A 20865-nucleotide genomic window follows, 5' to 3' on the forward strand; every position below is an offset into this window, starting at 1 on the left:
GTTAATTAATTAAAATATAATTGTTTTAAAGTTTAAGGTCTAAAATTAATTCACCATTTATAATTAGGAATTAAAATTAAAAAAAATAATTAAACGCTCCATTTATAATTTTGATATTTAAAAATCGAAAAAATAAAAATCAATATATTCGTCTCCTTCGACCTTACAGACTTTCAGAAGCGCTGCTGCTCCGCGGGAATGGCATTTTCTTCATCACTTTCCCGCTTAAACCTTATCCCAAAACCTTCACTTCCTTACGCGCTTAATACTTTGAAATCACTGAACTTCCACAAGCTACTACGAATCAATGGGATTCGACCAGGTTTATCATCAAATGATTCAGCTGCCCGATTTTCTGCTTTGAAAATGACTAGCTCTGCTGGAATCCACACTCAAATTTCAAGGCCGCAAGACGATTTGATTGTTCTCGGCATCGAAACGAGCTGCGATGATACTGCGGCTGCCATTGTAAGCTACAGACCTTGCTTTACTTCGCGTGTTTTCGAGCGAGTGCTTTTGACTGTTGTAAATGTGAATTCTGGTTTTTATTGATGGTTTTAGGTGAAGGGAAATGGCGAAATTCTTAGCCAAGTTATAGTTTCTCAGGTATTTATCTTTAAGTTAATATCAATTAATTTCCCTTTTCCCAGGAGTTTTTGCACATTTGTAATGTTAGGTTTCATTATACTTGGAACGAGTTTCGAATTTGTTAGTCAAACATGTTGATAAATTTTTGTCTATTTAGAGTTATTTAGTTATTTCTTGCAGTACATTTTTGTCTAAATTTATCCTTGCCACATCAAGGCAGAGCTGCTTGCTCGTTATGGAGGTGTTGCTCCTAAAATTGCAGAAGAAGCGCATGCACAAGCGATTGACAAGGTCATGATTGCAAGGCATACTAAATGATGAATTTCCATATCTTCTTTATTTACTCTCACGTAGGTTTCAATTCCTTTTTGTCTGTCAACTACAGGTGGTGCAGGAAACAATGGAAAAGGCTAACTTAACAGAAAGGGATTTATCTGCAGTTGCTGTAACCATTGGCCCTGGTTTGAGCCTCTGCCTCCGTGGTAATTTTGCAGGATTCCCCCTTAGGGTTTAAGCCTAAGTTATCTGTCTGCTTTGTGCTGTTGCAAACCCGTCTGTTTTATCTCTTTATTAGCACTGTTAAACAAATATGTAAGATATATGTATCAATGCTTATGTTCACACGAATATGGTTCTTAGGCTACTAGCCATGGAACGAACCGCTACTCACTAATCATAACATAGATGTACGGAATCAGTTCAGCTTCTTTCTATCTTTAATTATACCAGTGAAGATTTATCTTTATTAGGAGACTCTTAGGACTTATTCTCCATGCAATTGAAATGCAGTTGGTGTGCAGAAGGCCCGGAAAATGGCTGGTAGCTTTAGTCTACCAATTGTTGGGGTGCACCACATGGAGGCTCATGCTCTGGTGGCTAGGTATGCATATCAAATTATCAATGCAAATTAGATCTGGGTTGGCTCATATTTGTTAATTTGTTTACTGTCAGAGGATGAATTTTTGGTTTGGTTTGGTTTGTACTTCCTGGCGGGATACTTTTCTGATTAAAACATTCTTCTTTCCTCTGTAGATTAGTTGAACGGGAGTTGCAATTTCCTTTCATGGCACTGCTCATTTCTGGTAAGACTTTATATTCTCCTATACATTCTCCATTCACATTTATTTTTCATCCTTCCCTCATTTTCCTTACATACATGCAAATTGTATTTTCATTTCCCGTGTCTAGATGTGTAAAAACAGAAAAGAGATAGAGAGTGCAAATTTCTGGATTAATGTATTTTTAAATTGCTTGATCTTTTCCAACTTTTTGTTTCAAAATTTTAGGGTCTTTTATAATTTGATGCATCTCAAATCCAATTATGAAATGCTATGCAGGAGGTAAAACTTCTAAAGTCGTTAACAATTAGGTTCAGTTCTTTTTATTGATAGCATTATATTTAAATGGTCGAGCGCTGTCATTGCTATCTCATTAATTGTAAGTGCATTATTTGAACTGTTTCAATAAATTTTGAGCAATGGAGTGGGTTGAACTTCAGTTTCATGAATAGAATTGGTATTTCATGAGTGCGATGCATAAGGGGAAAAGTATTACAAACTACTACATTTTTAATCAACTGTGATGGAGAGAACGAACACTGCATCTTTTTCATGACTGTAGAGGTAAAGTTTGTCTGGTTTATTCTGCTCATTGTGGAGTAAAGTATTCGGTCTTCTAGGAGGTGTTATTAAGATGACTCAAGATGATTTTTCGAGCTTTTGACAAGGACTTTAAAGAATAGAAAATTAATGTCTATCCATTCTAGGGGGACACAACTTACTTGTTCTCGCCCAAGATCTTGGCCAATACATACAACTTGGAACAACAATAGACGATGCGATTGGGGAGGCATATGACAAGACTGCCAAATGGCTTGGTCTTGATCTTAGGAAGAGTGGTGGGCCGGCTATAGAGGAGCTTGCCAGAGAGGGGGATCCAGAATCAATTAAGTTCTCAGTAATTTTTCTAACTCAACGTGTTGTTTGTCATTGCATTTGCATATCCTTATTTTATTGGTAGTGCATAGACATGAGAAACGATTAGTAAGCATATATTTCTGTGTTGGCAAGTATGTATATTAAGTTTTCAAATATTTCTCTCTTTAGACTCCAATGAAGCAACATAAAGACTGCAACTTCTCTTATGCGGGGCTGAAGACTCAAGTCAGGCTGGCTATTGAATCCAGAAACATGTATGTATTTATCTGGAATGTACTTCTTCATCCTTTCTAATAACAATGTCATCAGCAAGAATCACATATAATCTTTGAGCTTCAAATAACCATGTTGATGGAGTTGTGGCAAAATCTATACAAAAATGAAAATCCAAATAGAGTTTTGATGTAAAGGGCCAGACATAGTTAATATTTATTTTGAAGGCATGATGTTTTAAAGGTCTATTAGATTTGAAGTATTGATATATCTACCCGGTTATAAGTAACCCATGCTATTAATTTCACAATGTAATATCTGAGCACTTGGGTCATTCGTTATAAGTAGCCCATGCTATTAGATTTGGGCTGATGGTTATCCTGTCTGAGAAGCTTATTACAGAGTTTTCACGTGTTGAAAGTTTCTGCTTTGACATTTTTAAGAGCAATAAGATTTTTTTCTCAGTCCTTTGATGAATGTACATATCGTGTGCAGTGATGGAAAAATTCCTCTTTCTTCTGCAAGCAGCCAAGACAGGAGTGTGAGGGCTGATATTGCTGCCTCTTTTCAGGTATCCATCAGTCTGTATGGACTAATCTTGTACCGTTACGTCAATTGATCCTTGTGTTAAATTTATTGCAGCGTGTTGCAGTACGGCATCTAGAGGAAAGGTGTGAACGAGCAATTGAATGGGCATTAAAGATTGAACCATCCATAAAACATTTGGTAAAATGAGCTGCTCAACATCTTTTATTCCCTTTCTTCGCATTACTCCCAATGCATCTTACATTTTCATTTTCTTGCCAGTGAGCTGTACACATTGTTGAAACGAGGAATTCATCTTGTGTTTTGCCTATGCAGGTAGTCTCAGGAGGTGTTGCATCAAATAAGTACGTTAGGTCTCAACTTACTGAGGTTGTCAGGAAGAAGGGCCTGCAGCTTGTCTGCCCTCCTCCCAGTCTCTGCACTGATAATGGTATTATTCTTTTTGCTCAACTTAGATAAATTCATGTTTATTAGAGTAATTGACTGTTTATGTAACAACTCAAGCTCACTGCCGGCAGATATTGTCCTTTTTGGGCTTTCCCTTTCGGGCTTCCCCTCAAAGTTTTTAAAACGTGTCTGCTAGAAAGTGGTTTCCACACCCTTATAAAGAATGATTTGTTCTCCTCTCTAATAAATATGAGATCTCTAAGTTTAAAACTTGAACACGTGACATCAAAAATGTAGGTTGACCATCGTTTAAAAATTATTAATGTTGATGACTTATTTTAAGCTCCAAGTATGTTTGTCGGTGTGTTTATGGGAGATGTTGAGAGCTTTCCTTAATAAAGTAGCCGATTTTCATGTGCAAAATATTTGGCCTGCTTAATATACAACGGTTTTGTTGACCATTTCTGGTGCAATCTTATTTAAATAAGTTCGCACATCATATCGTATGCGTATTAGGACACCAATCACTTTTAATTGTGTTGGCCAAGGTGTAATGGTGGCTTGGACGGGCCTCGAGCATTATCGCATTGGGAGATTTGATCCTCCACCACCAGCCGATGAACCTGAAGATACTATGGTATGGTTCTAATCTTCACTGTAACCCTTTTGCCCCTTGATTAAGATAGGAACAAGTGAAGCCATCACATGTTTGGGTTTTGCTACTGAGCTTAGAAAAAGAATACTTTGTCCAAAATTATTCCAAGGGCCTGATGAATATTCTAGTTTATGATGACAGCATCTTTCTTTTATTTTATGGTTTTTGATCCTTCTCAAGTCTACATATTCAATTTTGTATCCAGTACGACGTGCGACCTAGGTGGCCATTGGGAGAAGAATACGTTGAGGGAAGGAGTGTAGCTCGCTCGCTAAGAACAGCCCGAATCCATCCATCTCTTACGTCTATCATCCAGGCATCTCTACAGCAACGACAGTAGCCATAGCTTCAGTTTCCAACTCAAAAGGAATTTGCATCTCTTCTCACCTACGAGATTTCTCAGAAACAAACAGAATCATACCGGAGTTCTAAGTACCTGGGCCATCAACGTGGTACTACCATCACTTGATGCCTTCGGTTAAATTATTGGGCGAGTTTGGTTGTTTTCATGAGATATGCCATCAATATGTTATGTTATTTATTGATTCATTTCTATCATATTAACATATATTAACAACTCTCATGCACGAGAACCCTCAAAAGAAGAAATACATGTCGATCATCATTAAGTTATGTTCAGATAGTCAATTATTAGGCAATCTTTCAATTTGTTTTCGATATAGGTTTTGCGTTGTTATGAATTGTATAGGTTTTGTGTAGTTATGAATTGTATGTGAAAATCTAACCTTTCAAATCATTTTGCCGTAAGAAAAGTATAAATTTTGTTTTGAGAGATGGTATATGTTGAGAAAGAAAACAATATAAATCACTATTAACCAAGGTGGTTTCCTATGCATTTTTTTTATAATCTGCAAAATAGTGGAGGGAATTTTGAAAGGTTGCGGATATCCTAGCCACAGCCAACGGCTGGGATTCTCCATTGTTCTAATCCGATGGCCACCTCTCGTCTCTTACCTCCATTTTTGTGTAGTCCAGAAAAGCTCGAAGCTCTATTTCCACACGAAATATAACTGATATTCTCAGTCCATTTCTTCAATCCTTCACCAATCCACAGCCATGGCTTCCACTTCCTCTCTCACCCTTTCTCAAGCCCTCTTGTCCCGCGAAATCTCTCGCCATGGCTCCAATTCCTCATCCGACCGAGTTCCCCTCTCTATCCCCACATTCTCTGGCCTCAAAGCCACCAAGCCACCGCGCCTCTCCGGCTCCTCCCACCGCCCCAGGACCACCCACTACCGCCGCCAGATCGTTAGAGCTGCCGTCGCCGAGACATTGGGCACTACCGCCGAAAATGCCCTCGTTGAGAAGTCCATCAACACTATCCGATTCTTGGCCATTGATGCGGTTGAGAAAGCTAATTCCGGCCACCCTGGTTTGCCCATGGGCTGTGCGCCGATGGGTCATATTCTTTACGATGAGGCCATGAAGTATAACCCCAAGAACCCTTACTGGTTCAATCGGGACCGTTTCGTTTTGTCCGCTGGACATGGTTGTATGTTGCAGTATGCTCTGCTTCATCTTGCTGGCTACGACAGTGTCAGGGTTGGTTTCCTGAGCATTTGGTTTTGATCTACATTTTCTTAGGCTTATCTTATTTGAATTGGCCGAAATTCTAAGTTTCTGGGTGGTGTTATTCTCTGATTTCTCTTGATATTTGGGGCCTCTTGTATTACCCTTCTTACTTTTAGTTTGATGATCATCTAGACTGGTTTTGTAGGAGTGAACAATGATTTATCCTTCTGGATTTTGGCCTAGTTTCCGGCTTTACTAAGCAAATGCTTCTATCTGATGAATTTGATATCAGGAGGAAGACTTGAAGAGCTTCCGTCAATGGGGAAGCCGAACCCCTGGACACCCCGAAAACTTCGAGACTCCCGGTGTTGAGGTCACAACTGGTAAGATTCTTGTCTTGAAACACAATTGATCCATCGTTCAAGAGAAAATTTGATATGATTCTGTTTTTCTAATGGAGTGCAGGTCCCCTTGGACAGGGAATTGCAAATGCCGTTGGTCTGGCTCTTGCAGAGAAACACTTGGCTGCTCGTTTTAACAAACCCGACAGCGAGATCGTCGATCACTACACGTAAGAGAATTACCATTTTGCTGATGATTAGCACCTGTTTTGTTTTTGCTTAGAGGTATGTGTATATGTTATACAGATATGTTATACTGGGAGATGGTTGCCAAATGGAGGGAATTGCCAATGAGGCTTGTTCTTTGGCTGGTCATTGGGGATTAGGGAAGCTTATTGCTTTTTACGACGACAACCACATTTCAATCGATGGAGATACTGAGATTGCGTTCACCGAGAGTGTCGACACTCGTTTCGAGGGTCTTGGTTGGCATGTTATCTGGGTGAAGAATGGAAACACTGGCTATGATGAGATTCGTGCTGCGATTCAGGAAGCTAAAGCTGTTAAAGACAAGCCTACAATGATCAAGGTTCGGGATGTCACATGTCTTTGAAATTAAAGTATCTTTTCTGCACTTAGATATAGCAATACAATAGTATTGTATTTTTCGATTATTATGCTTGAAATTAGATTCAAAGAACTCACTTAAAAGATTGTTTTCAGTTGTTTGGAAAGCTAGCATGTATTCTTGTAAGATTCTACATCGGTTGGGGAGGAGAACGAAACACCTTTTATAAGGGTGTGGAAACCTCTCTCTAGCAGACAGTGTTTTAAAAACCTTGAGGGGAAGCCCGAAAGGGAATGCCCAAAGAGGACAATATCTGCTAGTGGTGGGCCTAGACCGTTATAATTCTAATTTCTATTCATTTCAACATAATCTTGGGATCCTTTATGTTAACTTCCGTGTCTTTGATCGAGTTTTCTCTTCTCAGGTGACGACAACCATTGGTTTTGGATCTCCAAACAAAGCTAATTCGTATAGTGTGCATGGTAGTGCACTTGGTGCAAAAGAAGTTGAGGCTACTAGGAGCAACCTTGGATGGCCATATGATCCTTTCCACGTGCCTGAGGACGTTCAGAAGTAAGGATGCTTAGCTCTCTTGTTCTTATTTCTAATTAGTCGACATGGTAAGTGTTACCGATCAACATTGTCGATTATTTTCAGGCATTGGAGTCATCACATTCCTCAGGGTGCAGATTTTGAAGCAGAATGGAATGCCAAGTTTGCTGAATATGAGAAGAAGTACGCAGAGGAAGCGGCTGAGTTGAAGTCTATCATCACTGGTGAACTGCCTGCAGGCTGGGAAGATGCCCTTCCGGTGAGTCGTGTGAGATCCGATTGAGTTCGGCATACACATATTTGATTACTTTTAATTTCATCGAATTGGGAATGAACAATATGGATGCATCTGAATAAGTTGTGCTCGACATAGGCGTTTTATTCGCATCTAAGATCAACTTGTCCTAGTGCTAAATTTTCATTCAAAGTGTATATATCTTAAAGGCCTTCCTGAATGCAACTTTGCAGAAATATACACCTGAGAGTCCAGGTGATGCCACTAGAAATCTGTCTCAGCAATGCCTTAATGCCCTAGCAAAGGTTCTTCCTGGTTTCCTTGGTGGCAGTGCTGACTTGGCATCGTCGAACATGACGCTTCTGAAAATGTATGGCGATTTCCAGAAGAACACTCCAGAAGAACGCAACGTTAGGTTCGGTGTTAGGGAACACGGGATGGGTGCCATATGCAATGGGATTGCCCTTCATAGCCCCGGGTTTATCCCATACTGTGCCACATTCTTTGTTTTCACTGACTACATGAGAGCTGCTATGAGGATTTCTGCTTTGTCTGAAGCTGGTGTCATCTATGTCATGACTCACGATTCGATCGGGCTCGGAGAAGACGGTCCAACCCATCAGCCAATAGAGCATCTGGCTAGCTTTAGAGCAATGCCCAACATATTGATGTTTAGGCCTGCAGATGGTAATGAAACTGCTGGGGCTTACAAAGTGGCAGTTGTAAACAGGAAGAGGCCTTCTATTATGGCTCTTTCACGGCAAAAGTTGCCTCAACTCCCCGGAACGTCTATCGAAGGAGTCGAGAAGGGTGGATACATTATTTCCGACAACTCTTCAGGCAACAAGCCAGATGTTATCTTGATAGGAACGGGTTCGGAATTGGAGATTGCTGCCCAAGCAGGAGACGAACTCAGAAAGGAAGGAAAAGCTGTTAGAGTCGTTTCCTTCGTCTCTTGGGAGCTTTTTGATGAGCAGTCAGATGCCTACAAGGAAAGTGTCTTGCCTGAAGCTGTATCAGCTAGAGTTAGCATTGAGGCCGGCTCAACATTTGGTTGGGGCAAGATTGTTGGAAGCAAAGGGAAGGCCATTGGTATCGATCGATTCGGGGCGAGTGCACCGGCAGGAAAGATATACAAGGAGTTTGGTATCACAGTAGAGGCTGTCGTAGCAGCTGCACGAGAACTTAGCTAGGATCATTTATATCAGTATCTTCCATATATGGAAATCGGGCGGTCCGTGACATGAATTTCTTTATTGTAATAAAAGAAGCTAAGCGTGAATCCTTCTTGTTCAAAAAAAAAAAAAAAAAAGTGAAGCTGAATCAGATTCTCTGTTGCTTATGATTCTGTTTACAGAAAATGAGGTCACAAATGATGAACAGAGAGGCATTAGTTTTATTTCGAGTAAAACTGAAGTCTTCAACAGCTCCTGGACCTCTCTTTTCTGTGTCTGCTATGCTCAACCTTAAGAGGTATTTCATCCTTTATTTATTCTCGTATCCATTCTCTAAGCACCATAGTAGTTCTAAATGCCTTTATGGCTTCATCTTGCTCTTATATTTTCAGTCTTCTTTGGATTTTCCCTTTTTGACTTCCCTTCAAGATTTTTGAAACCATCTGTTAGGAAGAGGTTTTCATACTCTTATAAAGAATGTTTCGTTCTCCTTCCCAACCCATGTGGGATCTCACAATCCACCCCTTCGAGGCCCAGCGTCATTGCTAGCACTCATTCTCCAATTGATAGGGGACCCCCAATTCACCCCATTCGGGGCCCAACATCCTTGTTAGGGCACACCATCTCGTGTCCACCCCCCTTCGAAGCTCAGCCTCCTCGTTGACACATCGCCCGGAGTTTGGCTCCAATACCATTTATAACGGCTCAAACCCACTGCTAGCAGATATTGTCCTTTTTGGGTTTTCCCTCAAGATTTTTAAAACGCGTCTGCTAGGAAAAAGTTTCCACACCCTTATTTCGTTCTCTTTCCCTCCCCAACCACAGATGTGAGATCTCACGATAAAACTCATCCATATACTGGCTCATTTGGGGGAGAGAGAGCCCCAATCACAGATGTGAGAGATCTCACGATAAAACTCATTCATATACTGGGGGGAGAGGAATGAAGAGGATGGTTGGGTGAGGATGTGATTTTGTGGCCACACAAGAAAACAAATGGCTTGCGTGAGTTGTGTAAAGGATTGATCTGGATAATTGGATATGGTTCCTTTCATCTTTCAACTGAAAGAATTTTGTTGTTATTTGAGGCAGCTTGTCTCTGCCCACCATTTTTGTCCCAAAACAGCCAATTGTAAACATATGGCTGTTGTTTCTCTCTCATTTGGATATCCAACTACTTATCCATATTCAATGTTGTCAATGTGGTCGGATAGATTGAAATGAACGTTTATGCTTCAAGTTATTGTGAATTTAAGCATATTCATATAAAGCATGTTCTCACCATATTCTTTGTTATTAATTATTCTATCTACCTATAGAAAGTAACTGCAGTTCAACTTATGGTATTTTACTATCCAGTTTTTTGTTTTGGTAAAAGAACGGTGAGAATTTAAACTTCCGATCTCAAGAAAGATCGTGACAATATAAGGTCACTACTACTACTACCTGATATTGTCTGTTTTAGTTTATTATGTATTATCGTCAGCCTTACGATTTTAATACGTGTAAGTTAAGGAGAGATTTACCCTCGTAAGAAATGCTTTGTTCCCCTTGCTAGCCATATGGGATCTCATAATCCACCCCACCTTGAGATTCCACGTCCTCGTTGGTAGACCGCTCAGCGTCTGACTCTAATACCAGTCCAAGTCCACTGTTTGCAGATATTGTTCGCTTTAGCCTGTTACGTATTTCCATCAGTCTCATTGTTTAAAATGTATATGCTAGAAAGAGGGTTTCTCACAAAATGTTTCGTTTTCTTCTCCAACTCATATGAGATCTCACGAAAGATGTATATATCAGTTACTGGTGAGTTATACTTATGTTAACTTTTATTATACCGTTTAAGTTTGAGCACTTGTCTTCCTTTCTCTCCTTCACTACCGTTGGTCTAGAAGAAGAAATATAAAAGACGAGTTCATGGATATTATTTTGGAACTTCGAATTTTATCGGTTTATTTCAGTAATTTTTCCATAATAAAATGGTGAAGTATGTCAGTGAAGTATGAATTTATCATTTGAAGTGAATGTTACCATTTAACAGCCCAAGTATTTGTCTGCATGGAATACTTAAATGATTAACTTGACATATGTAAGAATTTACATAACTACTTGGGGAGATTAGGAAATGAGAAAGTTTTGAGATAAGATTTGAGGGAGGGAAAAGGAATTTCCTATGAATTATTTTTTAACATTTAAAAAAAACAATAAATATTAAGGACCAACATATATAATTAGCCAAAATATACATGAAAAATATTATTATAGGAAATTTAAATTCTTTTTTTATAAAAAAAAATGTGTAATTTTTCACACATAATATAATTAATGGCTATATAAAAAAATGCTTACCTTAAGTATATATATATATATATATATATATATATATATATATATATATTTAAGAATTTCGTATTATAATGAAATAATAATTACCAAAGAATTTAAATGAGGTACACTGTTTGCACACTTACCCATGATTTTCGTTTACGATGTGTCGACTGACCTTTTGTCCCATCAGAATACTTATCGGATTGATAGATGAGCTGTCGTTCAGAAACCTTTTGTCCCACATCGATTATTTTTCATTCAATATTACGCTTCATATAGCCAAGGGTACACCATAGGGTTCGTCCCTTCGGGGACATCCGATAAAATTGGAACGATACAGAGAAGATTAGCATGGCCCCTGCGCAAGGATGACACGCACAAATCGAGAAATGGTCCAAATTTTTTTTTCCTTTTTACCCCTGAATCCGACTTCATTTTACCAATATGCCCCTATGTTTTAACCGCTATTTTTTTTACGATTATATCCCTAATCAGTAGCTTCCACTTATGTTCCGCGAACAACAACTAACAGGACAGAAAGGTAAAATGATCGTGGAGTTGGTGAGAGAGAACTAATTAAACAATAAACACCACTCCCATTAACAAGTTTGCCAACAATCACCGAGTTGACTCACCTTTCAACCCCAGAAGTGCGCGGTAAACACAAGGGTTGACTCGTCCAACACATTTCTTTAATACTCAGCCGCCTCCTCTTATCTCTGGAATTTGCTAATATTTTTGGTAATTTGTGGTGGCTAAGTTGGTTGGTGGAGTCGATAATCCAAGTGAAAACAAAACCCATTTCCACCAACTCTTTCCTTACCGACCCGCCTGCCATTGCGTAACTTGGACCGATTTCAGAGAGATTTATATGTTAGAGAGAGAGTAAGAGAGGCAAGGAGAGAGAGGGAAATGGCCCAAGTGAGCAAAATCTGCAATGGCGTTCGGACCCCTCGATTTCTTCACGAAATTCCCAAATCTCAGAAGCCCAACTCCGTAAATTTGTTCTCTGTGAGGTCACCGTTTGTGGGAGCTCTGAATTTCCGGGGTTTGAAATGTGGCGATGAAATGAGGGGAAATTCTGCCGGTGGTAGAGTAAGCGCCGTCGTTCCTCTTAAGGTTTCGGCTTCCGCCGCCACTACGGTGCCGGAGATCGTGTTGCAACCCATTAAAGAGATCTCTGGGACCATCCACTTGCCTGGTTCTAAATCCCTTTCGAATCGGATTCTGCTTCTCGCTGCTCTCTCCGAGGTATGCAAGATCGTGGGGTTTTCTTGATTTTGCATTGAAATTAACGTATTGGATTTTCTGTTATGCTTAGCGATCGATTGAGTTCGTTTAATTGCTGATCATGTTTATAGAATGAAAAATGGTTTTGTCTAATAGTATCTCATTGGCTTGGAAAATCATTTGTTCTTCTGTTTGTAAACACTTATTCATGTTCTTTCTGCCTCTGATAATGGATGATGCATTTGATCAAGAAATGGTTGTTCCGTCAATCAAATGCATTTCATGGAGGATATAGCCAAGAATTATTGTTTATGGTTTGGTCGAATGATTCCATTTTCTTCAAGTAAGGTTTTTTCAATAGGTAAAGGGGACATTAGCTCTCAATTATCAAGTAGAACCGATCATTGTGACCGGTTGTTCTTTCAGTTTGTGCTTCTGTTGGAGTGGGGAACGAAACATTCCTTATAAGGGTGTGGAAATCTCTCCCAAACCTTGAGGGAAAGCCCGGAAGGGAAAGCCCAAAGAGGACAATATCTGCTCGCACTGGGCTTGAGCTCTTACAAATGGTATCAAAGCCAGACGCTGGACCCCCAAGGGGGGTGGATTGTAAGATTTCACATCTGTTGGAGTGGGGAACGAAGCATTCCTTATAAGGGTGTGGAAACCTTTCCCTAGTGGACACATTTTAAAAAACTTGAGAGGAAACCTAGAAGGGAAAGCCCAAAAAGGATAACATCGGCTAGCGATGAGTTTGGACTATTACCAATGATATCAAAGCCAAACACGGATGGTGTGCCGACGAGTACACTGGGCTCACAAGAGGGGTGGATATCCCACATCTATTGGAGTGGGGAACGAAACATTCCTTATAAGGGTGTGGAAGCCTCTCCCTAGTGGACTTGTTTTAAAAATCTTGAGGGGAAGACCAGAAGAGAAAGCCGAAAGAGGACTGTAGCTGCTAATGTGGCTTGGGCTGGTACATGTTATTTAGCATCGGGTAGCTTATGGTTGTTATCTCCTATTAATTATTCAGGGAACGACAGTGGTAGACAACTTGTTGAGTAGTGATGATATCCACTATATGCTTGGTGCATTGAAAACTCTCGGGCTGCACGTTGAAGAGGATGGCGCAAACAAACGAGCCATTGTTGGAGGCTCTGGTGGTCTCTTCCCAGTGGCCAAAGAATCAAGGGATGAAGAAGTTCAACTTTTCCTTGGAAATGCTGGAACAGCAATGCGTCCATTGGCAGCTGCAGTTACTGCCGCTGGTGGAAATTTAAGGTGACATTTACTTGATCAAGTGCTTGAACCGAACACGAATTGAACACGTACCCTTCTAAACGTAAATGAATGCTTGTTTGAAGTGAATATTTAGCTTGACATAAATGTATGTGAGATTTCACATCGGTTGGAGAGGGAAACAAAGCATTCCTTATAAGGGTGTGACCATGAGACTGATAGTGATACGTAACAGGTCAAAGCGGACAATATCTACTAGCAGTGGGTTTGGGCTGTTACAATGTAATATAGTATACATAACTTGCATAACATCCACTCGTATTCCATTGCGTAATTACATACTGACGACTTAGAAACGTTACAGATATGTTCTTGATGGAGTACCTCGAATGAGAGAGAGACCGATCGGAGATTTGGTTGATGGTCTCAAGCAGCTCGGTGCCGATGTCGATTGTTTCCTAGGCACTAACTGCCCTCCGGTCCGTGTAGTTGGAAAAGGAGGTCTTCCAGGGGGGAAGGTGAGTATTATAACATGTAACTACATCATGCCTCACTAGGCAATGTACTTGCAGTTCTCAAGTGAATGTAATTTTCAAATTTATAGCTATCGTCGTCTTGTTTTCAGGTAAAACTCTCTGGTTCCATTAGCAGTCAATACTTAACTGCCTTGCTGATGGCAGCTCCTCTCGCTTTAGGAGACGTTGAAATCGAGATAATTGATAAGCTGATTTCGGTTCCGTATGTCGATATGACTTTGAAACTGATGGAACGATTTGGGGTCACTGTGGAACACAATGATAGCTGGGATCGGTTCTTCGTTCGTGGAGGTCAAAAGTACAAGTAAGTGTGTACAAAATATAGGTGTATTAGCTTCCATAATCCTGTTACACTGGTACTAACGATCGAAGAAAAACATCAGGTCTCCCGGACATGCTTATGTCGAAGGCGACGCTTCAAGTGCAAGCTACTTTCTTGCTGGTGCGGCTGTCACTGGTGGGACGGTTACCGTTGAAGGTTGTGGCACCAGTAGTTTGCAGGTAACTGCGTACTTCCATATTTTGCATTCCCGACCTTTTCCTACCATAGATATCTCTACCTTCAAGATTCGATATAACAGCCCAAGCTCACCGCTTTGTGAGATCCCACATCAGTTGGAGAGGGGAACGAATCATTCTTTATAAGGGTGTGGAAACCTCTCCCTGCCATACGTGTTTTAAAAACTTTAAGGGGAAGCCCGAAAGGGAAAGTCCAAAGAGGACAATATCTGCTAGCGGTGGGTTTGAGCCGTTTGGTATAGCTTGTAAATCCCCATGTGTTCATCATCTTTAGCAAATGCACTCTAAATATGATACTTTTATTATATTCTGCTCATCAGGGAGATGTAAAATTTGCTGAAGTTCTTGAGAAGATGGGAGCTAAAGTAACCTGGACAGAGAACAGTGTCACCGTCACTGGACCGCCACGAGACTCTCCGACGAGCAAACATCTGAAAGCAATCGATGTCAACATGAACAAAATGCCCGATGTTGCTATGACACTCGCTGTAGTTGCATTGTATGCCGATGGTCCAACTGTCATTAGAGATGGTACGTTTCTGTGATTTTCGGGTTTAAACGATCATAATTGATTCCAACCAGAACCCAATCCATTTTGATTACTTAAATCTCAAACACCTTGCATTGAGTTTCTTTGTGTCTGTATTTCAGTTGCAAGTTGGAGAGTGAAGGAGACCGAACGGATGATCGCCATTTGCACAGAGCTCCGAAAAGTTAGTTTCAGTTCCCCTCGATGCCTACGTATTTGTTCTACCTCGTCTTTCGGTTGCTCTTGTGGATGCTGTTCTTTTTGCTCATCGTGTTGTGTGTTATATTTCAGCTTGGAGCGACCGTTGAAGAAGGTCCAGATTACTGTATAATCACCCCGCCAGAGAAACTAAACGTGACGGCCATCGACACATACGACGACCACAGAATGGCCATGGCGTTCTCGCTTGCTGCCTGCAAAGATGTTCCAGTTACCATTAAGGATCCCGGATGCACCCGAAAAACGTTCACCGACTACTTCGAAGTGCTTCAGCAATTCGTCAAGCACTGAACAACCAAGAAAGATATGAGAGATAGGCAGCTGTTTCATTACTGCCAAAGCAGTAAGGAGGTAAGTAATTTGGTATAACCTGAGAGCTTTTAGTAGTAGAAAGGCTGATTTTGGAACTTTGAGACGCCTTATATTCACTTTGTTCTTATTCTCCACCTTTGTTTCTAATCGCCCTTCAATGTTTGCTCACTACCTATTGAAAAAACCATAAATTATGAATAAAATTTGTCTCGACATTGTTTGAACGTTTTGAATTCATTGAACTCATAACCGGTAGGTAGCTCGGTTGTTTGGAAGCTGAGAAAAAACGAGAGTTTTATGGTGTAACAGTCAAAGTCCACCACTAGCAAATATTGTCATTTTTAGGCTAACACTCTTATAAGGAATGTTTCGTTCCCCTCTCCCACCGATGTCAAATCCCACATAGGGGAAGGAAAGTTTCGAGCTTGGGTCTTTTGTGCAGATAAAGGATGGGGACGGGGACGTCATAATTTGACATGTCATTAATTGATATATTTATTTATTTCATGGATCTCACTTTATTCTTAGCTACAAAAAATAATAATAATAATAAATAAATAAATAAAGAAATAAAAAAAATCAGTCCCTCTCGTGGCGAAGAACAATGGAAGCTATGAATCTAACAATTTTGGGTTAAAACAGAGAGGCTCCATTGTTCATGAGATTCATTCCTAAAGTTGCAGCTTTTTTTATTAAAAAAAAAAAAAAAACAAATTCTTGAATTAAAAATTTATGATTAAATCTAATTTTGTGTTGTTGGAAGAAAGGTGGTGGTTAAATTAGTGGGAAGCTTCTCATCCAAACGAAGGCGGCAAGAAAAATGACATTTCTGATAGGAGGATCCCAAATTCAAGGCCAACCCAACAACAAATCCAACTGAAAGTTCATAATTGGAAAATGGTTCTCGTAATTCAATTCTTTTTTTAATTTCCCCTTTTCCCTCCTGGATTTCGAAGTGAAAACAACAAGAAAATTCAAATTTCTCTTGTTTTTCAACCCTCTTTAACCCCATTTCTTCATCTTCTATTAGTCAACAATGCTTAAATCTTTCTCCAAGAAACCAGAAGATTCTCCAATGGAAAAGTGGTAGAACGCAGCAACAACGCCGCCCCACCGTCGATGCCGGAAGATTTTCGTCGGAACAGTTGCAGAAAACCCTAGCCATAGCCAGTTAAGTTTCCGGTGATTCCCATTTCTGAGATTTTTGTTCAAAGCTAAGGAAAAGTAATGTCCCATCTCGATAACATTCCTTCAACTCCGGTAAAGTTTAAGATGGAGAAATCAGCGTGCATTCATCGCGTCCGGTGGCAGTCATCGATAACGAAGCTCGCATTCTGGTCCTTAATTATACTTGGTTCGATCTTGATTTTCTTCTACAGATCGCCGTCGTCGTCGCCGCTGTCCTCCGATCCTTCCCGCCGATCGCTAAGCACTTAAGACTGGGGCGGACCGTCCTGGGAGAAAAGAGTTCGCTCATCGGCTCGAGTTAGGTCTCGTAATGGGATCTCTGTTCTCGTGACCGGCACCGCCGGATTCGTAGGAACTCATGTCTCGGTGGCGCTGAAGCGCCGAGGCGACGGCGTCCTTGGCCTCGACAATTTCAACAACTACTACGATCAATCGTTAAAACGAGACCGTCAAGCGCTTTTGGAGCGCACCGGCGTGTTCGTCGTTGAAGGCGATATCAACGATTCGGCTCTGTTGAAGAAGCTTTTTGAAGTGGTTCCATTCACCCATGTGATGCATTTGGCAGCTCAGGCCGGTGTCTCAGGTACGCCATGGAAAATCCTAGTTCTTACGTTCATAGCAACATAGCTGGGTTAGTTAGTCTTTTGGAGGTCTGTAAATCTGCAAATCCACAGCCTGCAATTGTTTGGGCATCTTCTAGCTCTGTTTATGGATTGAATACTAAGGTACCCTTTTCGGAACAAGACCGGACCGATGAACCGGCGAGTCTTTACGCGGCGACGAAGAAGGGTGGAGAAGAAATTGCACACAGTTACAATCATATCTATGGACTTTCATTGACAGGGCTGAGATTCTTCACTGTTTATGGACCATGGGAAGGCCTGATATGGCTTACTTCTTCTTCACAAGAGATATCTTGAAAGGAAAGTCAATTCCCATATTTGAAGCAGCTGATCATGGCACTGTGGCTAGAGATTTCACGTACATTGATGACATTGTGAAGGGTTGTTTGGCATCTTTGGACACTGCTGAGAAGAGCACAGGGAGTGGAGGGAAGAAGAAGGGACCGGCGCAGCTTCGGGTTTTCAATTTAGGGAATACGTCGCCGGAGCATTTTGGAGAAGCTTTTGAAGGTGAAAGCAAAGAGGAACATAATGAAGTTGCCAAGGAATGGTGATGTTCAGTTTACTCATGCCAATATTAGCTTGGCTCAAAGGGAACTTGGATATAAACCAACCACAGATCTCCCGACCAGGCTGAAGAAGTTCGTCCGGTGGTATATGAATTATTATTCGCAAGGGAAGAAGGCCGATGCGTAGCGGGATTGCTCGGCGTTTACACGGTTGGCTACTTCCATTCTTATGCTTGGTTGTCTTCCATTCTTATTCACGTCGGTTGGAGAGGGGAACAAAGCATTCCTTGTAAGAGTGTAGAAACTTCTCCTCAACAAACACGTTTTGAGACTGTGAGACTGATGACAATATGTAACGGGTTAAAACAGACAATATTTGTTAATGGTGGGCTTGGCCTGTTACAAATGGTATCAGAGCCAGACACCAGGCGGTGTACAAGTGAGGACGTTGGGTTCTCCAAAGGGGGTGGGTTGTGAGATCCTACGTCGGTTGGAGAGAGGAACAAAGCATTGCTTATAAGAGTGTGGAAACCTCTTCTTAGCAGACACGTTTTAAAATTGTGAGGTTGACGACGACACGTAACAGACTAAAGCGGACAATATCTGTTGATTGTAAGTTTGACTTGTTATAAATACGGTTTTGGTGTCACGTTTTCAATGAATATTTAACATAACTTTAGCTGCTATGCAAAGCTAACATTGTCAAACCTTGTTTCTGGTTGTGTTCTTGAGCTACCCCTTAGGCACTGCACATGATTTCTTTTGGAAGGTAGCGGTTTTTATACGTCTTTGGGTCGATTTTTCGTGCAGAAGAGTTCAAATTTAGAACATAGCGATCGAATAGCTATTATCCGCTCAGCTGCATTTTGACTAAGGAGTATGCGGCAAGAGTAGGTGAGTGGTAAGCGGAAGCTGCTCGGGCAGCATTTCACATCGCTATATGTTTGATATAATTTCGAGTACAATGAGCCAAATCTTTGAAATGAGATTTTGAGGATATAGGTCACTAACTCGAGCATAGTTTAATGATTCAAACATTAACAGTATCATTTTCAATAAGAAAAGAGTTTTCGCTTACAAATGTCGGTATTTAGTTGAATAGCTAGTTTGTATACATTGTATGGAAGCAAATCTGAGATAATTTAATTGACTGAAATTAAGTATAGAGGGTTTTATCCATGGATGAATTCATCTTCAATTAATCATAATCATTAATTTTATGATCCATATGTCGTCTAGAGATACTTACAGGTAGGGGAAAGCCTTTCCCGTCTCTTGCCACCTATTTCATTCCTAATTCTCACAAAAATTTTTATTTATTTATGTAGGGATAATTTTTCTCCCGATCTTATTTTAGAGTTTTTACATTTTAATATAATCTTATTAAAAAATTGTAAAAAAAAAAAAATCAAATAATTTGATATATTTTATAAGAAAATATGTATATAATATTCTACAACCTAATTTCTAAAGTGTAATATTAAAATTTTTAAATTTATAGACCTAATATAAAAATGTATCTATCCCTCATAATTTTTTTAACTAATAAAATTTTAAATTTTTATAAATTAATTAATTTAAACTCTCCTTTAGATTTTCATTTAAAATTATTAATTTATTTTGAAAATAAAAATTTATTTAATATGATAAAAAAAAATGGTAGAAGCAAATAGACTGTAGTTTCCTTATTTATTTTTCTCTATTTATATTTTTAAAAATATTATGTGATAGTTTTTCAAAAAAAATAATTATAATTTATTAATTGAGTAGTAAATATAATTCTCCCTTTTTATAACTGTAAAATAAATAAATATATATATATATATATATATATATATAAATAAATAAAAAAAGAATATGATAAAATTCAATTTTAACTGTGAAATAAAGTTTGGGTGTACAATCTTTGTGAGAGGATTGAACATGACAGGTTCCTAAAAACAGCCCAAAAGGAATCTGTCCCACCCACTATCCTCTTAAGTGATGGATTCACATGTTGGTAATAAGGGGTAATTTCGTCCTAAAATATTATGTTCACATGAAGCACTGTTCATTTTTTTCTTTTTTCTTTTTTCTTTTTTTTTTTTTCTGGAGGGAAAAAATAGGAAGGTTCACATGAGCTATAAGAATGAATAATGGGTCCATACTCATAAAAATAGATGCAATTAAAATTTACAACACACTGGAGATTTGATTTGCCACCTACTCAATCACTCAAAATATATTTTGGTGGGTACCCCTCTTTTAAAAAATAATCTTAATAGTGGATTATAATTAAAATGTTATCATATCATATCATCATTAAAATAAATCATCATAATCGATTTGACAACTTTCAACGCGAGTATTAGAAAAATCGTACGTATAATCTTTCTCTTAATTAGTCAATGTGGGACTTCAAATCCTCAAAACGTATCTCAGAGAATTTTAACCCTAATGGATCTTAAAATATTATTTTAATATTTTTTTTAGTTCAATAATACATGAGAGTGAAGATTCGAACTTCTGACCTTTAATTCAAAAAATATGTTTAAATTTGATTAACCATTAATAAATTTAATTTTTGGAGTGATCTCAAATGGAATATTTAATGCAATTTTTTTTTTTTAATTGAAAAAGCTAAATTAATTTTGTTCCAAATATTAGTACATTATTTAAAACATGTTCCTCAAAATTAGAAGAAAAAAAAAGAGAGAATATTAAAAAGATATTAATGACAAAAAAAAAAGGGTAGGCAAAAGGACAGAAGAAAAGTAGGCACACAAGGTCAATGAATGGGCTCTCCTTGTTGGGAATCACTAACCATACCCATACCCAATAAATAAATAAATATATATATATATATATATATATATATATATATATATATATATATATATATATATATATATATATATATATAT

General features: G+C 39.1%; 3 protein-coding genes, 1 non-coding gene and 1 pseudogene across 4 annotated transcripts; all 5 read left to right on the forward strand.

The window, feature by feature from the left end:
* The first annotated feature begins 156 nt into the window (after positions 1-156).
* LOC111479704 (probable tRNA N6-adenosine threonylcarbamoyltransferase, mitochondrial) lies at positions 157-4974 on the forward strand. The gene is made up of 13 exons (XM_023124518.1): positions 157-468; positions 562-606; positions 805-879; positions 974-1070; positions 1378-1468; positions 1621-1670; positions 2354-2544; positions 2694-2779; positions 3234-3309; positions 3381-3464; positions 3600-3714; positions 4220-4308; positions 4532-4974. Exons 1-13 carry the CDS (start codon positions 199-201, stop codon positions 4664-4666), a joined length of 1404 nt encoding a protein of 467 aa, XP_022980286.1. The 5' UTR covers positions 157-198; the 3' UTR covers positions 4667-4974.
* Positions 805-15875, forward strand: LOC111479690 (3-phosphoshikimate 1-carboxyvinyltransferase 2-like). Its single transcript, XM_023124501.1, has 10 exons — positions 805-810; positions 2150-2154; positions 11952-12309; positions 13322-13569; positions 13892-14045; positions 14153-14367; positions 14447-14564; positions 14903-15113; positions 15234-15295; positions 15403-15875. Coding segments are annotated over exons 2-10 (1587 nt in total). The 5' UTR covers positions 805-810; positions 2150-2152; the 3' UTR covers positions 15622-15875.
* LOC111479665 (transketolase, chloroplastic) lies at positions 5280-9052 on the forward strand. Its single transcript, XM_023124462.1, has 7 exons — positions 5280-5889; positions 6152-6242; positions 6325-6430; positions 6507-6789; positions 7193-7341; positions 7426-7579; positions 7789-9052. Exons 1-7 carry the CDS (start codon positions 5404-5406, stop codon positions 8746-8748), a joined length of 2229 nt encoding a protein of 742 aa, XP_022980230.1. The 5' UTR covers positions 5280-5403; the 3' UTR covers positions 8749-9052.
* Positions 11360-11462, forward strand: LOC111480147. The gene has a single exon (XR_002717763.1). It is a non-coding gene; the product is annotated as a U6 spliceosomal RNA (small nuclear RNA).
* A 744-nt stretch (positions 15876-16619) lies between the features above and the next one.
* On the forward strand, positions 16620-19043 carry LOC111479716 (annotated as a pseudogene).
* The last annotated feature ends 1822 nt before the right edge of the window (positions 19044-20865 follow it).

Source organism: Cucurbita maxima, unplaced genomic scaffold (assembly GCF_002738345.1).
Source record: "Cucurbita maxima cultivar Rimu unplaced genomic scaffold, Cmax_1.0 Cma_Scf00005, whole genome shotgun sequence".
Lineage (NCBI taxonomy): Eukaryota > Viridiplantae > Streptophyta > Magnoliopsida > Cucurbitales > Cucurbitaceae > Cucurbita > Cucurbita maxima.